Source organism: Pieris brassicae, chromosome 14 (genome assembly GCF_905147105.1).
Source record: "Pieris brassicae chromosome 14, ilPieBrab1.1, whole genome shotgun sequence".
In the NCBI taxonomy this organism is placed as follows: domain Eukaryota; kingdom Metazoa; phylum Arthropoda; class Insecta; order Lepidoptera; family Pieridae; genus Pieris; species Pieris brassicae.
The window spans coordinates 2,209,740-2,229,143 of NC_059678.1; the positions used below are offsets into that span (position 1 = coordinate 2,209,740).

At 34.2% G+C, this 19,404-nt stretch overlaps 1 protein-coding gene across 1 annotated transcript; it reads right to left on the minus strand.

The window, feature by feature from the left end:
* Positions 1–5: 5 nt before the first annotated feature.
* On the minus strand, positions 6–19,041 carry LOC123717991. The gene is made up of 11 exons (XM_045674321.1): positions 18,986–19,041; positions 17,391–17,985; positions 15,299–15,455; positions 13,794–13,956; positions 11,486–12,394; positions 9,090–9,318; positions 7,510–7,951; positions 6,734–6,860; positions 3,774–3,885; positions 1,736–1,897; positions 6–298 (listed from the first exon to the last, which is right to left on the minus strand). Exons 2-11 carry the CDS (start codon positions 17,967–17,969, stop codon positions 206–208), a joined length of 2,973 nt encoding a protein of 990 aa, XP_045530277.1. The 5' UTR covers positions 17,970–17,985; positions 18,986–19,041; the 3' UTR covers positions 6–205.
* Between the last annotated feature and the right edge of the window lie 363 nt (positions 19,042–19,404).

The following is a 19,404-nucleotide window of genomic DNA, read 5'->3' on the forward strand; positions in this document are numbered from 1 at the left end:
ATCAATCCCTATTTTTTATTTGTTAATTAAAAGCTTATGTCCTCTGAGGTTTAAATAGAGAAAATCCTAAAAAGTTTTCATTCCGGAAAACCGAAAAGTCTTTGCGGTAGCATAGCATAATGTTTCATGTTGGTATGAACTAAAAAGGTTGGCTAAGTAAAATCACAATAAGGAGAAATAAAAATTCTCGGGGGCAGCTAGTAGTCTATAACAACGATATATACATTTCAAAGACATCCATATTGTTATCTTGAGTAGTTTTGTGAATTTCAACATCTCCATCCACAGTTAGAAGGGCCTGCAAAAATAATTAAAATAATGCAGTAAGCTTGCTGGAATAACTGTTTTTCTTTACACAGAAATACAATTACTAATTAGATTAATTAATTACTAAATACAATTAATTAATTGTTAAAAAATCAGATGTCTGTAAAGTCATAAGAAAATACTGATGCAATGGTTGCTTTTTCAAAAGAAAATTTAAATTTTATTGGTTTCATTGATATTTTGTATGAATAGAGAAGTAGGTAAATGGAAATCACAATTGAATCGATCAAGTTACATTTATTTGTACTCATAAATACAATTATGTCAATTTTTGTCTAACGCGTAGGCCGATTGTGCCTCTTTGTCGCTCGTTCTGCGCTCTCGCTTGCACTTCGAGCCTCAAATGCAACGCCTCAGAGCGAGGTAACGTTGCATGAGTCATGTTTTATCGTGCGTGCAGGCTCCATCGAATTATAAGACGTTGTCACGTCAAAACCTCACGTTTACGTAGGGACAATACGTTTTGAAAAAAGAAAAATATCAAAATATAGGGCATAAGGTAGATTAGAGATTTTACGTGTGTAATGTGCGTGTGTGGTTGTAGCTGGCCTTGGCTGGTCAGTCTCTCAGAACTCCAGTTTCTTATTTCTGCAGTAATGCATCACTCACTGCAGCAAGAGCGTAGCGGAAGCGAGACGAGAAATTTTAATATATATCAATATTTGTACATAATATGTGTATTAAAGAAGGTCGCGCACCACAAGAGTCAGGGATATTGGAATATGTATATAAAAAAACTGTATATATATATATATATATATATATAAAAATGAGTCTCTATTTCCCATGGTCACGGCATCACGCGTGAACGGCTGCGTGAACGGCTGGACTGATTTCGCTAATTCTTTTTTGTCGTGTCGTAAGAAAATTAGAAAATTTAAGATTACTTATCCACCAAAGTAAGTTAAGTAGTAACCCTGAAATTGTTGCTGTAACCTTGTGGCGTTTGACATAACATTGACAGAATGCATGCTGCAAATATCGTCAAAGAGGATGTTGAATATCGTTTAAAAAAGGCTTCGTAGGAGTTATTATATTGATAAAATACATATAAAATCCATGTTTTTCATATGTCGCCTGTTCCCGTGTATACCAACAAACCTATTTATATACGCACCAGAAAAACAAACAAAGAATGTTGTATAACATAAAGCATTTTTAGTTAATTATACCATTTCGAAATCAATATTCATAGCTAAGACAGAACAACGTCTATCTAGTCCACTGTTAGTCCACTTTTGTTTTGTTTTAATTGACAAATGACAGCTAAGTAAAAAACAAAAGATTGACAGGTATTCCTTAAGACAAGGACGAATGGAAAAATACGAAGGAGGCTTTACCCTAAAGATACACAAATACTAGAAACAAATGTAAACAATTATTGTATGGAATGATTAATAATAATTACCAAGTTCCGATCTCTGGCAATGCATCTCTTCACCGTCCTTTCATACACCTTGTATGGGCGTATATCACTATGGGTTAGTTTCCATACATCCAAACGGTTATTCACAGTGGCCAGTATATAGAATGGGTCACACTGGGACCAGACCAACGAAGACACTGTGAGCTGGAACAAAATTTGTGAATCTCAGTTAAAATTAACAAAAATATAATATGCGTGTGGTATCTGCAACTCTATAAGTTGAAAAAAAACAGCGCTACAACATTTTAGGTCTGGGCCTCAGGTTTCTTAAAGTCGTGATAATTATTCGTCAATATAAGAAGAGGTAAAAAACTAATGTTCTAGTGGGGTAACACTCTAGTTGATCTAAATCTAAAGGGGTACTAGAACCCTTTAGGTCTAGGTCTAAGGGTATACTGATATATAAGAATATATTATATAGATATAAAAACATAAAATTTCGTGTATTTGTTTTCTAATAGGCAACGAGCACAATTCCTCGGAGCAGTGAGGTCGCTCTGTAATCCTGAGAAGTGCCCAGAGACTTGTGCTTCTGGAAGGAGCTAGGTTGTATAAATAAGCCAGGACACTTAGGGAGTGTTCAAGTATAACGTCACGCAATATTTGGATATACTTGACCCCACTAGTAAAACGTTTCGGGGCTCTTAAAACTTACCTTTATATGGTGAAAAGTACTGGAAAGACTAAAATAATATTAACAATAACGCGTAATTCAATCCCCGCCCCGCATCGTAACGTTATAAAAGAAAATAATTATCTTAATATAATTATCTTTCACCTACCATAAATATATATCGAGACACAAACTTAATGAATATAAAAAAACTTTATGTTTATAATACATGTATTCTTGTCAAAAAAATTAAAAAAAAGTTCTCTCCACACTAGCCTAACTTTCTCCAAACCGCAACATGTGACTCATAGAAGTATGCATCGAACGAGTTATCTTACATTACCTAAAATACGTACGAACAACGGCAAAAAAATGTTTACCTACGAAGGCGCATTGCTGTATAATGAACTACCCACAAATATAAAAAAATATTACTTCTTTCAATACATTCAAATCGAAGCTAAGTGAATATAGACAAAATTACTTTTAAATTCATTTCTTATTATTATTTTTTATTCATGTCTTTGGTTACTTTTATGTTTATTGCATCGGCTATCGTTTTATTGTGATTTTTTTAGGAACGACTACAATGTAATGTTAATCTCAAGTATTATTCTCATGTAAGTGACATTTTTGTTCTTTTTTGAGAAATAAAGTCTTTAAACCTAAACCTAAACCCCCCCCCCCCCATTTGTTACATAATACTTGAACGCTCCCTTAACACACAACGGACGAGCGTCTAAATACGAAGAAACTGAGTCGAAAATACTCTTCTAATAGGCAAGTAGGAGCATGGGGACACCCCGATTTTTGGATCTATTGCCAGATCATGTTTTCCTTCGTCGAAGGAGCGCGCAGATGCCCACGATAGAAACTACGACCTTAGGTATGAGAGTCGTATGCAAGCCACTAGACCAACACTGCGCTTCCATGGGATTTTTTATAAATCATTAATTAAGAAAACACTTTTTAAACGGATTGAAGCTATGTATTATTATTATAAACTTATAATTATTGCAGTGTTGGATGATATTTGAAATGTTTCCTAAATGCTTCACAGATTAGTAAAAAAGTTTACTCTACCAAAAACAACAGAAACAAAACATCGCGATTGACAAGAGCAATGCTTCTAAATACGATTAGGTACATAAACTTGGCTTAAAATTACTGTACAACCGACCCGTCACAGAATTTTTTATAAAAATTGTCACGTGACAAAGCTAATGTCATTCACAAACAAATTAGTTTGGCGTTAGTGCCTGTGGAAAGGTCACATTATCTGAAGCCTTTTAACGTTTCACATCCATACGTCAAAAATGCATTAGACAGGAGAGAAATTCGCACCAATTCTTCGTCCTTGCGCATCTGAAATATGGCTGAAGATAACAAAATATCGTTAACACATACCTGAGAATCCATATATTTACAATCATAATTAGTTTTCTTAACCGCCACAGATCCCAAATAACGACCTTTGCTGTCCGCCTGACATTTTTCCATTGGAATTGAAGGAGAATTCCTATAAAGAAAAACTTATTTACGTCACATATTTTTATTTATTTCGAAAAGTCGCTGCAAAGTACTCGAAACGATTTCAAGTAATCTGCAAACAAATCATTTATACCCCAGGGACAATAGTATCGTATATATGTCGCAACCAACTAGTTTAATTAGCCGTTCAATCAGCCAGTATATCAAACAACTAGGCTGATCCTTGGATCGATGATTTTACATTACTTGCCTAGCCTGTTGACTGTTAACATAAATTTAGTTTCAATTTCCGAAACACTTCAAACTGTCAATATGGCAAATCACAACTTTAATGGTGTTTTACAAATTTTTATGAAAAACAACAGTGGGATAGTGTAGTGACAGTAATAATATGAATTTAGCTGTGACTGACTTAAGCAATTTTTTTATGTCAGATGTTTCATTTTTAATTCATGACCTCATGACCACTCTATTGTACGAATGTAAGTATTAGCCAGTTTATTAAATGTGAATTGCCAGCTAGTGGATTGTGGATATGTGTTATATGTACGAAATGTCAGGAGTATGTATATATATATGTCGCAGTAAAGTAGTTAAATAAGAGAGTTAATTGAATCTCTAGACAGTTAATTAAATGTCGATATTCAATCAAGTCGCATTTTGATTTAAATAAAGCAACGTCGAAAATGTTTAACTATCTGTCTGACTCAAAGCCAGCGTGTTGATTAACAATGTAAAACAAGACTCCGCCGTGAATATTTCATTTGTTAGTTATTTCGGTGTGATCGTAAAGAACTGAGAGCTTGGAAATTCCGTGTTTTGCTTTATTGTTTATGGTTAGGTTAGTCTTGTTGCCTAGGAACGTTTAGGAAACTCGTTAAACGTTTCGTTCACTCACTTGTCTGACGGAACTTTAGCGACTTGATGGAATATCGATTTTTAATCAACTTGCGTAATTAAACTGCTTTACTGCGACATATATAACTAAATATATATGAGGGTGATACCTAAGAAACCAACAACCCCATAACACATAAATAAGTAATAAGACCAAGAGACCTAATGTGACAGTCGAAGCTCTAAGGGCTCTATCAGAGGGCCTACGATGAGCTTTATTAAAACAATCCAGTTGAGATGTTGATACTTTAGGTACCTAAAGTCAGTAGCATTTTTTCACATCATGACCTCCTATAAGCTACAACGTATTGGCATTGCAAGACCGAACGAAAGTACGATAATTTAGCTTGAGGTTTCTATATAAGTTTTGAAATTTAACTGTCAAACTTCGACAAATGTTTCTATAAAAATAAATATATTATTAAATTATTTTGAAGCATGTAGTTTTCTGGTGCTATGTTACTTCACACTTATAGTTTTTAAAACGTTTCCGTCAAATTATGGTAGCAGCTTTCAGTCAGTGTTTACAAAATTTCAGTTTAATAAAAATAGATTTACAAATTCCTCTAACTTATAAGTATTGTTCACAGATTTGTTTCCTACAAATAAATACCTATATCGAAGTGTATTTCTGATATAAACCCCTTTGAAAAAGATATTACTTATGAACTTATTTAACTCGAAAATCCATATGTAACTAAAATAAAAATTAATTCCTTTGAATAGTATAAACTTAGTTTAAACGTTAATAAGTCATCATATAATATAGAAAAATTATTGTTTTTGCAGCTTAAACCAGAAAGACTAGCTGAGTTGAGTCATTGTTGGCAAAGAGCTCCAATATTGTAACTCTTGATGGCGTCAATCTAACTAAATAAATACTGTTATTGGAATATTATCAAATGGCTATGTTTATTTAAACAAACAACAAAGCAGAGGAGAACAAATACAATTCATGAACATAATAAGAAAAAAATCAATTATACTAAATACAAGTGATACAGCATTCTTATTAAAAGAACCAGACGGGGTCTATAGTTGTAGTTTTTACCTGTGTGTAATTAATGATGCCTTTAATACACGAAATAATCGCTGAAGAAGTCGCAAAAGACACGAAAACACGAAGCCGATTTAAAATATGATATATTGGGGAATTATGGTTTAGTTATACATGCCTTATTAATTAAACTAGCTGCTGTGGTCTCCGGCAGAATGACCAGCGCTGTTGAACAACTCTGCTCCTCAGCATAATGCTGAGCCAGGGCCAATTACAACCACAGCACATACAACGTTATGTTATGTTTATTAATTGAATATTATGGAACAGTTTGTGCAATTGTTGTAGGTACACTGATATTTTCAACGAATCAATTTCGTTAAACTACTGCAAATTATAAACTCGACATCTACGGAGTCGGTAGAAAGGCCGTCGTCAAATTGCCGTCTTGTTTCTGGTCTCAGTCGATAATTTTATAGTTTATTTATTTTACACTTTCTAAACATAACATCCGAAATATTATTTTTCATCTTATTAAACATTATGAACAGGTTTTTAATATAAATATAGATTTTTATATGTTCTAAACAACAATATAAAATTTATGAACGAAATTTCATAACCGGTATGATCACGTGGGAACACAAACTCTCGTTGTCATGGTATGAATAAGCGATGCATGTCAGTTGTAGGTTGTCAATAGGCTCCTGGTAGGGTCCCAGAGGTTCAAGGACTCAAAAGGGACTCAAAGCTATCGGGCCTTCTCGATAGCCACGTGACGTCATAGTGTCAGAGGCATTCAGTATACAACGTCTTTATTAACGGGGATCTATGCAACTGACTGGTTTCTCCTAGGAAAGAAATAACCTGGGTTCTTCGAGAACAATCTAGTTGGTTGCCACCCCCCTATACTTTAAGTAGATAGGCCAACTAAGCTTAACTGGACTGTACTAATCAGGTGCGTTAATGATATTATAATTACCGACTGTCCAGTGTAAGAAGAACCCTGCCCTCCAACAACGAACATAGATGTATAGTCCCCGCATCGGTGGCGGCTAAAAAGTATGGCAGACCTGACGTTTCTAAAACCGTTACTGTCGACGAATCTCCTAAAACAATGTCAATAAAACTATAAATATAAAACTTTGACAGTATACAAATTTATGGGTAATCTGGATAAAACAAGATCCCGCCAAAACCCTTCTTTAGACAAGATGGCGTCGCCCCAGTCGCTATGACGTAACACGCTTATAAAGAGTTTTTAGTTTATTTCGGTCGAAAATATTTCTATCAGCCATTATAATTTCTCAACCGGTGTCTGTAATTATAGCTGGTAATAGATATTGGCAAATTTAATAAACGTTTTTGACATTAACGTTGTTTATTTTAGACCATAAACTTTTTTTTGTGCCGTGCTCAACCTTAGCCACTCTATAATTCTTATGCCAGCCAAATAAATGATAAGGAAAAAATTGTTAACAAACCACAGTAAGTAGGTTCATTTTGGAAAAATGAAAGACTTAAATTGAAATTTCTAAATAATAAAATTTCGAATGGCTATAGATAACATGCACCTGACAGTATTGCTACGTATATACAGCATGTTTTACAAACATTACGATTTCCTGGATTGTCTGTGCGTTACTCGATGTATGCATCTATGTGACAAACATTGCGGATCATATCTGCATAGTAAAACAACAAATAATATTTATAGTATCTCTGGGTAATAAGAAAATATACTAAGACAATACATACCAGTAACATATAATCTGTCAATGTTAATACTCCCGCCAATTCTTTTAAAAATTAAAACTTCCCCACAATTCTTTCCAATCAAATATCTATCAACATTATTATAATTGACAATTTTCAATGCGTTGCACACAATTCCACTCTCCCAATTCGAATTTTGCCGGATATTATCTCTGGCAACACTTTTGTCAACTGTCATGGCGGATTTAGGGCGGGAATAATTTTTGCCTTGACGTCTATGGATTAGTCTCTTCTTGGCTTTGTTTAAACTAAAGTCCATTTTCAGTTCATTTGGCACAATATAGTCGGTTATATTAATGTCTTGATACATCTCCAGTTTTATTTTTGACCAAAATGCCTTTCCCATATCCTTCGATATATTTTTATTTTTCTCTTGAATTATTGAATAAATAATGACAATTCCACGCTGAAGCAACACACAAATCTAAAAAACAATTTAATATTGTTCTATTTATACAGTTTGAAATATTTGATTAAAGTTTGTTTAAATTTTGCTGTATAGTTATAAATTCGATATCATTGTAGCGACACCTACAATCTGTGCCTACAAATCACAACGATGACGTCATACTCTGAAACGCGCTAGCGAAGTATTTTCCGCTAAGCATATATATACAACTTCTCGAGCTCCCCTCCTATATTCACCAGCTACAGGTGCTCCTGTGCGCCCTTCTATGTGAGAAACGTCGACCTCCACCACGACCTGGAGCTCCCTACCATAGCCCAATGGATGAAGTTGGCGTCCACACGCCACTTCGACAAGGCTAAACACCATCCCAATCCGCTGGTGGACGAGCCAATTACCGTAGCTAACAATAAATTAAAAGCCGCCCGCGCGGCCAATAATAATAGCCAAACACCCAGATTAGGGTAAAAAACCGCCTTCACCGGGGAAGACGAGGACCTTTACTTCGCACTTCGCTCACTCCAGTGAGCTTCCGTCCCGCCCTTCAGGCGATTGACCACCCCGCGACGGCCCAAGCCGAGGTTCGAGTCTCACAGGAGACGCCCTTGCGCTAGTCGCGGGATAAAACTGAGCTGAGCTGTAAAGGCCCATTAAGGCCAACAGCGAGATTCCATAAAAAATAGCCATTGAGGATACTAATAACTAAGGTCAGTGTGTAAGACTGTTCACTTCAAATTGGAGGAACTGTTCACCAAAAAAAATACTTATTCAAAAATACAAAATCTTATAATGGAAAATTACGTTAACAACGACAGTGACTACGAAAAAAAATATATCTATGCAACTATTAAATTATAGTTTTACATATACTAACCGTTCCAAAAATGCCTATGAAGCGCTGTCCAACTTCTAACAAAAATATATTTTATCAGATAGGGCAAATGAGCCTACGGGTCCCACAAGGCCTTTAAACGATCAGTATTCTCTTTTTTTAATCCATTAGAGGGGATAATCAATCCACAGTTGGCTAGATCGCAAAAGAGAATTTACTTCTGGATCTAGTAACCTCTAGCTACTTTCCCATTACAATCTATTAACGTACTCTTCGTAGAACCGCTTTGATACTAAAATTCAAAACTAAAATCTCTTTACTGACCTGTCCCAAAAGTTTATTTCCATTTTCCAAAATCACTGTGCTGCCAGTAATGAATTCTAAACCTACAATTATATCCAACGTATGGCCTAATTCTAAATTTGAGGCGCTACTCGTATACGCAGATTGACGTAACTTGTTGCCATATGTAACTTTGTTTACATTGTCATTAGTGTTGCCAAATCCTAAATTCCAATTTTCATCTTCAGATAGATCCCATAAATGCACTGTTCTAGAAAAATAGTGTTAACTATACTGCTGTTTGTAATGAATAAATTTTAGTGACTGGTATTTTTGACCTTTTTGAAGCCAAACTTGGGCGTTGAAAATAAATTTACCGTCACATTTTTCGGTTACGCGTTATCTTTTTCTTGTCCCTACCACGGTTGATTCGAAGAGTACTTTTAATAAGGTAAAATGAAATAACGGTATTATGTGTATTCATGTGTCTGATAATAAAAGCCTGTTGTTAAACTTTATCTAATTTAACTTTATTTAACCAATTTCTGTAAAGTTGCATATAGTAGACTTTTGGCAATAATCTACTTGATATAATGTGATATGTAGCCTGTCCAGGAGATGCCTATTTAATCACCGCATAAATGAATCCATACTATACTGTATAGCGAAGATGTAAGTTGTAAGTTCTTTGCTGTTTTTTTGTAAGAAACAACGAACCAAATCGTGCAGTGAGGCAACTGGAGATGTCAACTACGAAGGGTTGAAACTCTAGCAATCTTCTTTCACCATTGACTACTATTAACCCGTAGTAATAAAGTTCATTCGGGTAACATACAAAACATGAATTCATTTCGATTGAAACCATATTGAGCCTTTGAAGTTATAAAATAGTTTCAATGGCCTTAACATGACAAATAAAAATGAGGTTTTCAAAAAATTTTGTGGTCACCGTCCACGCACGCTGTAAAGCACGCGAAACGTCGGAAAATTTTAAATTTAAAATTATGTAAATAATTATAAGTTTATAATAATACATACATAGCTTCAATCCGTTTAAAAATTATTTTCTTAATGTGTGAAAGCTATGTTAACAAAAGACAATACTAATAGCAGGCTTGAGAAGCCTCTAGGATGAGAATAAGCCCAGCTCCGCTAGCTGATTTCATTTAAGGACACATTGTAGGCATAAATTATAGATTTTTTACGAGCAAAAAGCTCAACTGATATCAAATTATACACATGGATGGACACCCAATGGTTAATGGTTTTTTTGTGATGCCGGCCCAAGACTAGATACGCGCTTTTAAAGAAATAGGTTCGGTCATACTTCAGGTGGCAGCTACCACATAATGGTGGTACGCAGCATTGCCTTAAATAACGCTCAGTTGTCAATGGACGTCGATGTTATAATAACGGAATTTCCGAACCTTTCGATGATGAAACTTAGCTGCTGGTATACCGCAATAAAAATCTAAAATGCTTTAAGTTAAGTTGATGCTTGATAGGTGATTTGCGAGTCGTGGGGTACAGTTTTGTGGACAGACTGGCGTCAATATTTATGACATTATTTATATGTTTAATAAAGCTTTCCACATCATACATAGCACTAAACCTACCTCTTTATTACAAACTCTTTTATGTAAAATGTATGACAATTTAAAAAACATAAATGTTATAAAAAAAATTACACACTTGGAAACTTCTTTATGACCTTATTTTTCGAAAAGTGATGAAATGATGATGTTAAATTGGATAAAGTTTAACAAAAGGCTTTTATTATCATAGACATGAATACAAATAATGCATTTATTTCATTTTACCTTATTAATATAATAAGGTAAAATGATAACTAAGATTATATATACCTATAATTACTAAGATTATCACAGAATTTCATTAATTGTAATAGAATTATTACTATCATTGTTATCGTTATTATATATTATTGATATTAATGGCTTCGAATCTCTTCGAATCAACCGTGGTCACAAGTTAGAACAAGCAAAAGATAACTGAAATATGTGACGGTAATTTTTTTTCCAACGCCGATATAGTTTCACTTCAAAAAAAATTTTGTTAAGGACAAAAAAACATTACCAGCAAAACAGCGAATAAGTTTCGAGATAGGCACGCAACAATGCATTCTTTCAAGCCGATCAGCCCACTACCGAATAAATCCAGCTCCGGATAAGTACTGTTTAATCCGTTAAAATCGCGAAAAATTCTAAAAAGAGGTGCCTGAAATCCTGTCTGTTTTCGCAGAAGGATTTTGGAAAATTTTGCTGATTTTAGACCTTGGGATGACAATTTTAATATCCTGTAAGAATTCGACGAGAAACATCAGCAAAACTTGAGTCTCGAAGCTAAGTAGACCTGAACTATTGAGAGCATAGCCTTTTGGATTAAAGAAATCATCAAAATGATAGTGTAAAACTCACCCGTCTCTAAGCGCAGCCACGAATATATCATCCGAGTTTCCTCTTAATCTCCCAATTTCTACCTGTTCTTTGGTAATTAACACTTTAATGGGTTCTAATACAGCAACATTCAAGTCCCATAGACAAAGAACATTGTGTTGTAGCGGTTCAGTGTTACCATGTATTGTAATTACCAAATTAGTTTTTGTCTCTGAAAACACTATACCGACAATTTTTGTGCTTTGCAATAGGTCGAATTTGTTTAACTCTTTGCTTGAAATGGAAATATAACCGCTACTAAACGGGTATTTTGTATTTGCAATTAAATTCGTTGTTGTGTTGCCAGTATTTCTACTCAAAATATTTGTTATTCTACCATCAACTTTTTTTAGAAATTTGCGTAATTTGTTTACATTGTAGTCGCATTTAGTTTTTGACATATAAATGTCATATGGCAGCATTTTGTCATCACCGGCGCCATCTTTTTGTTCTAAATATATTCTTAGGGGATTTCTTTCATAATCTTCATCTACTTTATCATTTGTTACTTGATTATATTTGATTAAATTATTAATTTTGAGTTCAATCTCATTACAATCTCTTTTTGTTTTAACACTACTTAAATGAACAGTATTTTTGGTAAATTTAATGGGATGCTGTGTCCATTTATTGCCATATTCAATCTCGTCAGTTTGAACCTCTTCAGTGATACCATCATCAAACGTTTGTACAGCAACTTGCGTGTAATTGGCACGACCGAATGTCGCCATATATAACTCGTAAGGAATCGGTTTCATTTCGAACAGCGTAAATGACATTTGGTGTAGTGTTACCATGCTTAAAATATCTTTCGCCCGTCGCTTTAGTTTATCACATATGCGTCGTCTTCTTCTGTTTTCCTTTGATGTTGTGAAGTCGATGAATAGAGGTCTGAAATCATAGCCAGCCCTTTCCATTTCAGTTATGATACATTTGTGTATATTTACAGTATATTTTTACAAGATATATTTTCTATAATATATGACAATAATTGTGGTAAAAATAAATGTTACAAACAATTTTTAAAAAAATCCAGCAAAGCAGTGGATTAGTTAGTTTAGTTTGAGTATTAACAATGTTTTCTATAAAATTGATCAGCCAACTATCGAATATATTCAGCTCCGGATAAGTACTGTTTAATCCGTAATAAGCTATATATATTAATTATGAAATGAACCCTAAGATTACTACATTATTATATTTTTTATAGTTTAGTTTAGTTTTAGATAGTATATTTCTAGTCTTACACGTAATTTGCATGTACATAATTGTCTGGAAAAAATCACCCGTTGTCAAATAACTCATGTAACCTGTTATACTATATGTATGTAGAAAAAAAATCTAATACATAAATAACCTACAATATAATGTACACGTAAAACTATTATTTATCAAGAAGTCGTAAACGTTCAACAAAATTTATTTCCGTTCAATCACGCTTGTAATAATAAATTTTTCGTTTTGTGTCATAATAGTGCATGTACTCTTGCCATATACAGTACAACCTCCATCAAAACCTCCCTATATTAGTCGAATCAATCAGTAAAGCCTCCTCCGATAGTTCTTCTATAATTAATTTGATCTTTGTATATTGAACATGGCACATAGCACATGGCAAGAGGAACAGAAAAGTATTAATCTGTACACGAGCGCAACACTCACTCATACGGTGAAGGAATAGGTCTCGAGGAAACTGACCTTACCTATTAAGAAAATATTGACCACAGTCAGCAAGAAATGGACTGGCCTGAGGCTAAGAACAGGAGTTGTAGCGCTGTCTTTTTAAAGTTACGTTTAAAATACAAAAGAGGAGAAAAAGTGAATGCATAGATCATTCTCATATGCAAACTTGAAAGGAGCAAACAACTCTGTGCTCTCCAGAGATTGGACCAGCAGTCAGGGGCGCTCAAAAACATAATGGCGTACATGACAGCCTGGACCATACTGGACCAGAGTTGAATATGGGAGAGCTGGCGGAAAACTATCTCAATGTTAAAATTGTATTTCGGAAAGAAAGGTTTTATGATTATTATTACTAACTTCAATCAATTAAATTCAACATATTGACGCGACTAGTGAGAAGATTGAAGAGGACAAACCATTTGAATTAGCGTTAGCGTACTTTAATATTAAGGGCTAAACAGTGAATTAACACAAGAACAGAATATCTTCCCTTTAATAGAGACTGTTAGTTGAGTTATTGGACACTTTATGTTAAATATCTTTTTTAGTAAATTAAATGAGACATAAATTACTTTTAGTCTTGTAAAAGAATATACCACAAACTTACCGTTCTAAAACTTCCACGTGCACAGTCTTCATGCTGGACACAGCACTCGAACTGGACATATCCTGAAACCCTTCATCTGTTAGAGACGTTCTCTTCTCTGTGTCTTCTATGATGAATTCCATTGGCACTGTTTTCACTGATCGCTCGCGCAGGTCGAAGGTACCTGAAATATATGGTTTGTGATTCAGATTTAGGCTAGGTATTGTAAAATGTTATCCAAAGATTGGTTAGCCACTGATTATTTTTTTTTTAAAGATAAAAGCTTGCCAACGCTCGGCACACTGATACATTGGTAAAAGTACCACAATACCTAGAATATTTAATGTGACAAACACTCATAGGCAAACATATAATATAATCAAATAATAATCGTTTATTTGCCGAGATAGTGGTACAGTGGTTAGATCGATCAACTACAATTATTCGCACAATCAGCCATTTATAAATAGGCGTGCAAATGTCATATTAATTTTTACAATGTCTTATAGTAAGAATATAAAATAATAACAAAGTTTAGTGATTTACAATTGGTGTCAAATCTATGGTCCAAACACTCGCCTACGCAATAAAAGCACCTTGCCTTTAAAAAATTTCATCACCTTCCCCTTGAAAGAATTACACGGCAGTGATCAATAACTTCTAGAAAGGTGATCAAATAGGTTTATAGCTATGGCGTAACAATTCTTTGTATACATCGTGGTGGAGTAGCAAGCAAGCAACAAGGATCAACTATGGATATCCAGACCATGCTCGTTGATCAGAATCATCAATCTGGACATTGGCTTTGATGACGCGTTCTTCGGAAAGGAGGGAAAATTGATGATGGGGTGCCAGGGGTACGTAGAGGGTACACGAAATTTAAATTTTGATAAACCGTTTGGGCAATCCAGATGATTCCTTAATATCTTAAACGTAAACGACATTTCTATGATTCTCCAAAAATAACATATTTCTCATCTGTCCTGGTTAGCCAAGTTATTCATTTGAATAAAACAAAACTCCCGTTAAACGTAATTAATCAATAAAGGTTTTTATAAATTTGACGAATACTTAAATGAAACTAATCTCTGGGATTGATTTGCTCCAGTTAAACAATTTGTATGACTCAAAACTTACGACGATAAAAAAGAGTGGCGGAGAGTTTCTCGCCAGTTCTTCTTGCCTGCTCTGTGCCCCTGACTTGCGAATTCGTAGTAAATATAAATATAGAATCAATTTAGCATCATTTAAATAATTATAATTTTATGTAATATACATCTTAGTATAAAAGAAATCTGTCAAAGTCCTGATGGAACTTCTTTTATCTAATGTATACAATGTCTGGAAGAGAAGAGCATATAAAGAAAATTTATTAAACAAAACAGATGCAGAAATCCGCAATCGTGGGTAAGAGTTTCCATAAATGAATCCATAATCATTCTGCTAACGTCAAGCGTTCGCACCATATTTGTAAGGATGATTCTAGAGAAAGAAAAACTACAGCAACCTGTTATTATAACTCTTACCAGAATCCAGCATACTCTCTTCTTTCAACTGCTTCTCCGTCTCTTTCTCACTCTCCGATTCTTCAGTGTGATTGGAACTGTGGTACGAGTCGAAATCGGACTCGTAACTCTCAAAATCATCTTCATAACTCAAATCTTCTTCACTTGGTTCCTTATCCTGTAATGTAATTTTAAAAGTGACATGATTAACTGATTATTTCACCGATTCAAAGGAAGGGACCAAGAGAAGAGGGTGACCCAAAAAAAGGTGAATAGAAAAAATATAAACGATAGCAGGAAGCGAATGGATTAAGAAAGCCATGGTTAGAGATAGTTGGAAAGAGCTGGAGGAGGCCGTTACCCGTGAAGTGGTTCCGATAGACGGTACTCAAGGTAGCTGGGATATATCATATTCTATCAGAAAAAAATACATAGAGCAAATCTAAGTATATAAATATACTATTAAAATGTATTTTGGATTGGAAATTAAGCAGGGTTTTATTATTTAAGGACAACATCGTAAGGAAAACCGGCATATCTTAGACAAATAGGTGTGTGTCAGGCACAGAAGGTTGATCACCTACTTGCCTATTTAAAGTGGCCCCGGAATTAAATTTAAATGAACAGGCTAGGCAAGTAATGAAACGTCATCGATCCATGTCATTTGCCTAGCTGTTTAATCAACAGGCTGAATATCTTTGAGGCCGCTAGTTAAACGGTGCCATTTAGTTTAGAGGCTAGGCTGTTAATTGATCTGCTTATTAAGCTCTCTGTGACATATGCACATTTGACATGCCCCACCTTAGCCTTTATAAAATTATCATCCACCCCCATGTTCGATGATTGCCTCGGCCAATAATATTCAATAGTTCTCGACTCTACTTGAACACACAAAACATGTAACCAAAATTTAACCAGCCGTTTAGGAGTTAATGAAACATGAACACGTGCACAGAAGATTCAAATATATAGCTGCAGTTTAGATAACCTAGATATCGGCTGAAGCGCAATCTGCCGGGTGGAATCTAAACCATCCAGAGCCCCACCCAAACGCATACAACAAAATTGATTCAAATCAGCTCAGCAGTTTAAGAGGAGTTCAGTGACATACATGTGAACGTATTGTACTATGGAATTAATTACTATAACAGCTTAAATATGAATCCTAAGGACGGAAACCTTACATACAAACTCACAAAACACGTAAAATACTGGACGAATCGGTTTTCGAATCATCACAACTCAGACCTACACTCACTACATACGCACACACACCATATTAGCATACTCATGCATTCACGCATAAATAATATCTGACGGAGTAACTGGCTTCGTATTGTTTTTAAAAACTATGACGTCATTTACTTCATTCCTGTTTGTATATTCCATAGCGAAGATAATTCAAAACAATAAACTCCAATAACACAACACTTTACAGAGATGTCAAAAAACCAAATGTATATCTACCAAGTTGCTTATCAAAATTTGGCCGTTAGTATTTTTAATGAAATTATTTTTGGGACAACATTCGTTCACTTGTGATTTAAATAAAATATCGTCAACATCACGGATTTTTACATGAATATATTCGTAGCCAGCTGTAAACAGGTATGATTTCGATGCATTTATATGTTAATAACGTACATTTATAAATAATATATCAAATTGAAGCTATATTTTTCTAATAATTATCGTATATGGGTGCCTAGTTAAATCTTACCGCAAATAAGGATTACCTGCTGTTAAAGATGATAAATATTTACGGTAGAGTGAAAGAGTTAACGTACAACAACATTTGTCAGATAGATTTAAGCCATATTGAAGCCGGATCTTAGAGTATTAATGTGTTACCATATTTCTGTCATGAATGAAGTTTTACTTCTTATAGAGTCAAGGAAAAATGATGAGAATAAATGTTTACGATGCTTCACACTAAAATCTGACACCCAGAAGTTAGCTATAATCTACATTTTAGTTTTTTCTATTGTTAGTGTCGTTTTTTCTACAAAATAATATTTTTTTTGCAAATATTTTTATCTTGTTTCATATATACATACGTTTTTATTTATATTAATACATAAAATATAAATAAAGTAATAAAAATCATTAATACCTTAGTCTGATCTCCATTTAAATCAACGTAAAAAACTTTCGATTGAGCTTGTAATTTCTTTGTTAAATTTATCATTTCACTATTATTATCCACTTCATTTAAAACCTTAACTTCGTGGTCTTCTAACGTCCTAGTATTTTTCCTTTCTCTTTCCTTATCAACCTTCGTTTCGTGAGATTTCTTTTTAACATCTGCCTCGACTGACGACTCCTGTCTGACAATTTTTCGCTGAGCGATCGGCGAATTTACCGCCACCGAAAATGGCAACACTTTTGCCCTTGGCTTGACAGATTCACTTTTTGACGTGGCGGGAATTGGCGGATTTTTACCTTTCAATTGCGTCAATGGTTTAATCTCTTTGATTGACGTACTAGTTAGATTCGTCGTAGATTTTTTAGTTTTTAAAGCGCTTTTTTGTCGTGAATAAATATCCGCTGTGCTTGATTTTAGGGGAACAGAGCGTGGTGTGTTGACACTGTATACGCTTCTTTTTAATTTTTCATCTTGTTTCTTGATGGGAATGTCATCTTGCGTTTTTTCTTTTACTTTTTTGGCAACTGTTTTCCTTGACGAATGCATTGTTCTACTAAAACACCTGCGCAATAGTTTTAACCCAATTATAACTTGCGACTCCCATTACTAACGTCATAGGTTCGATCACCGGATGTGCACAAATGGAATTTCTTTATGTGCGCCTTTAACATTCGCTTGAACGGTGAAGGAAAACATCGTGAGCAAACCGGCTTGCCTTAGACCCAAAAAGCCGATGCATGTATCAGGCACACTACTACCTACTTGCCTATTCGATTGACAGATCATCATAAAACAGATACGGAAATTTGAGGCGTCGCTGATTTATTTTCTTATACATACTACATACTCACAAATCACGAGGCTTTTTGTAGGTAATTTTTTTTAAAATCGGTTCTGTACATCCACATATTACCTCTTTATTATCGTAGTATAGATTTTAAATCTCTATTAGTTAAATCAATTGATATTTATCGAAAAAATAGATTTCATAGTAGTGTACACACGTAAGTAGTGAAACTTCTTTATGACCTTATTTTTAGAAAGATGGTCTACTATATGGAACTTTACAGAAATTGGTTAAATAAAGTTAAATAAGATAAGTTTTAACAAAAGGCTTTTATTATCATGTACATGAATACAAATAATACAATTATTTCATTTTACCTTATTAAAAGTACTCTTCGAATCAACCGTGGTAGGGACAAGAAAAAGATGACGCGTAACCGAGATATGTGACGGTAAATTAAATAAAGAAGTTTCACTTCAAAAATCTTGTGTAATTGGCAGAAAAAAATGATCACGAAACAGAGATTGAAATAGGCCAAGACCAGGGGTTATAGCACTAATGTGTTTTTTAAATATGCTTAATATACTAGCTAAATCATGTTTTAATTACAAATTGGCAGAAAATTTGTACTTTATTTAAATGATTGTAACAAATATTTCGTTTTTATAAACATTATTTTGTAGGTCTACGATATCGATTCGCAAAGCTTCATTCAATGTTCAAATGTCATAATAATTGCCAACAAACATTAAAAAGAATTAAAACTATAACTTACCATGAGATTTATTAAAATTATTAATTCTTAAAGCACTAAAACTTATTCAGTATTTATTTCTTAACTTAATGACACCGACACTTTCTTGTGTTGACGTTGCGTTGTCATGACAACGGCCATAGATATGGTAGGTTAGTGATTCAGATTATGTCAAAAAGACAGCTACTTTACTTGAAACTGGCATAGAGTAAAAACTATCGCCATAATATGAAAAAAGAAGACAGCTACAAAGTCGATTGCAATATATATTTATATTGTTTTATATTCCCTACTTTAAAATAATTTAGAAGACCACCCAAGCCTGGTTTGAGCGACAAAACATCGACTTAATTCGACATGAGGATTGGCCTTCCTCCAGTTCGGGCCTTAAATCTTTGGGTTATAAAATTTGGCAGGTCTCAGAGACGAAGGTCTGTGAT

What these genes read in the sequence shown, in the direction of transcription:
- LOC123717991 (XM_045674321.1), bottom strand. Translation starts at nt 17,969, where the DNA reads ATGCATTCGTCAAGGAAAACAGTTGCCAAAAAAGTAAAAGAAAAAACG. An exon ending in GAAATAAACTTTTGGGACAG is followed by an intron (nt 7,952 to 9,089) that starts GTCAGTAAAGAG and finishes ATTGTTTTTTAG; the next exon opens with ATTTGTGTGTTGCTTCAGCG. An exon ending in TGACAGATTATATGTTACTG is followed by an intron (nt 6,861 to 7,509) that starts GTATGTATTGTC and finishes ACATTGTTTTAG; the next exon opens with GAGATTCGTCGACAGTAACG.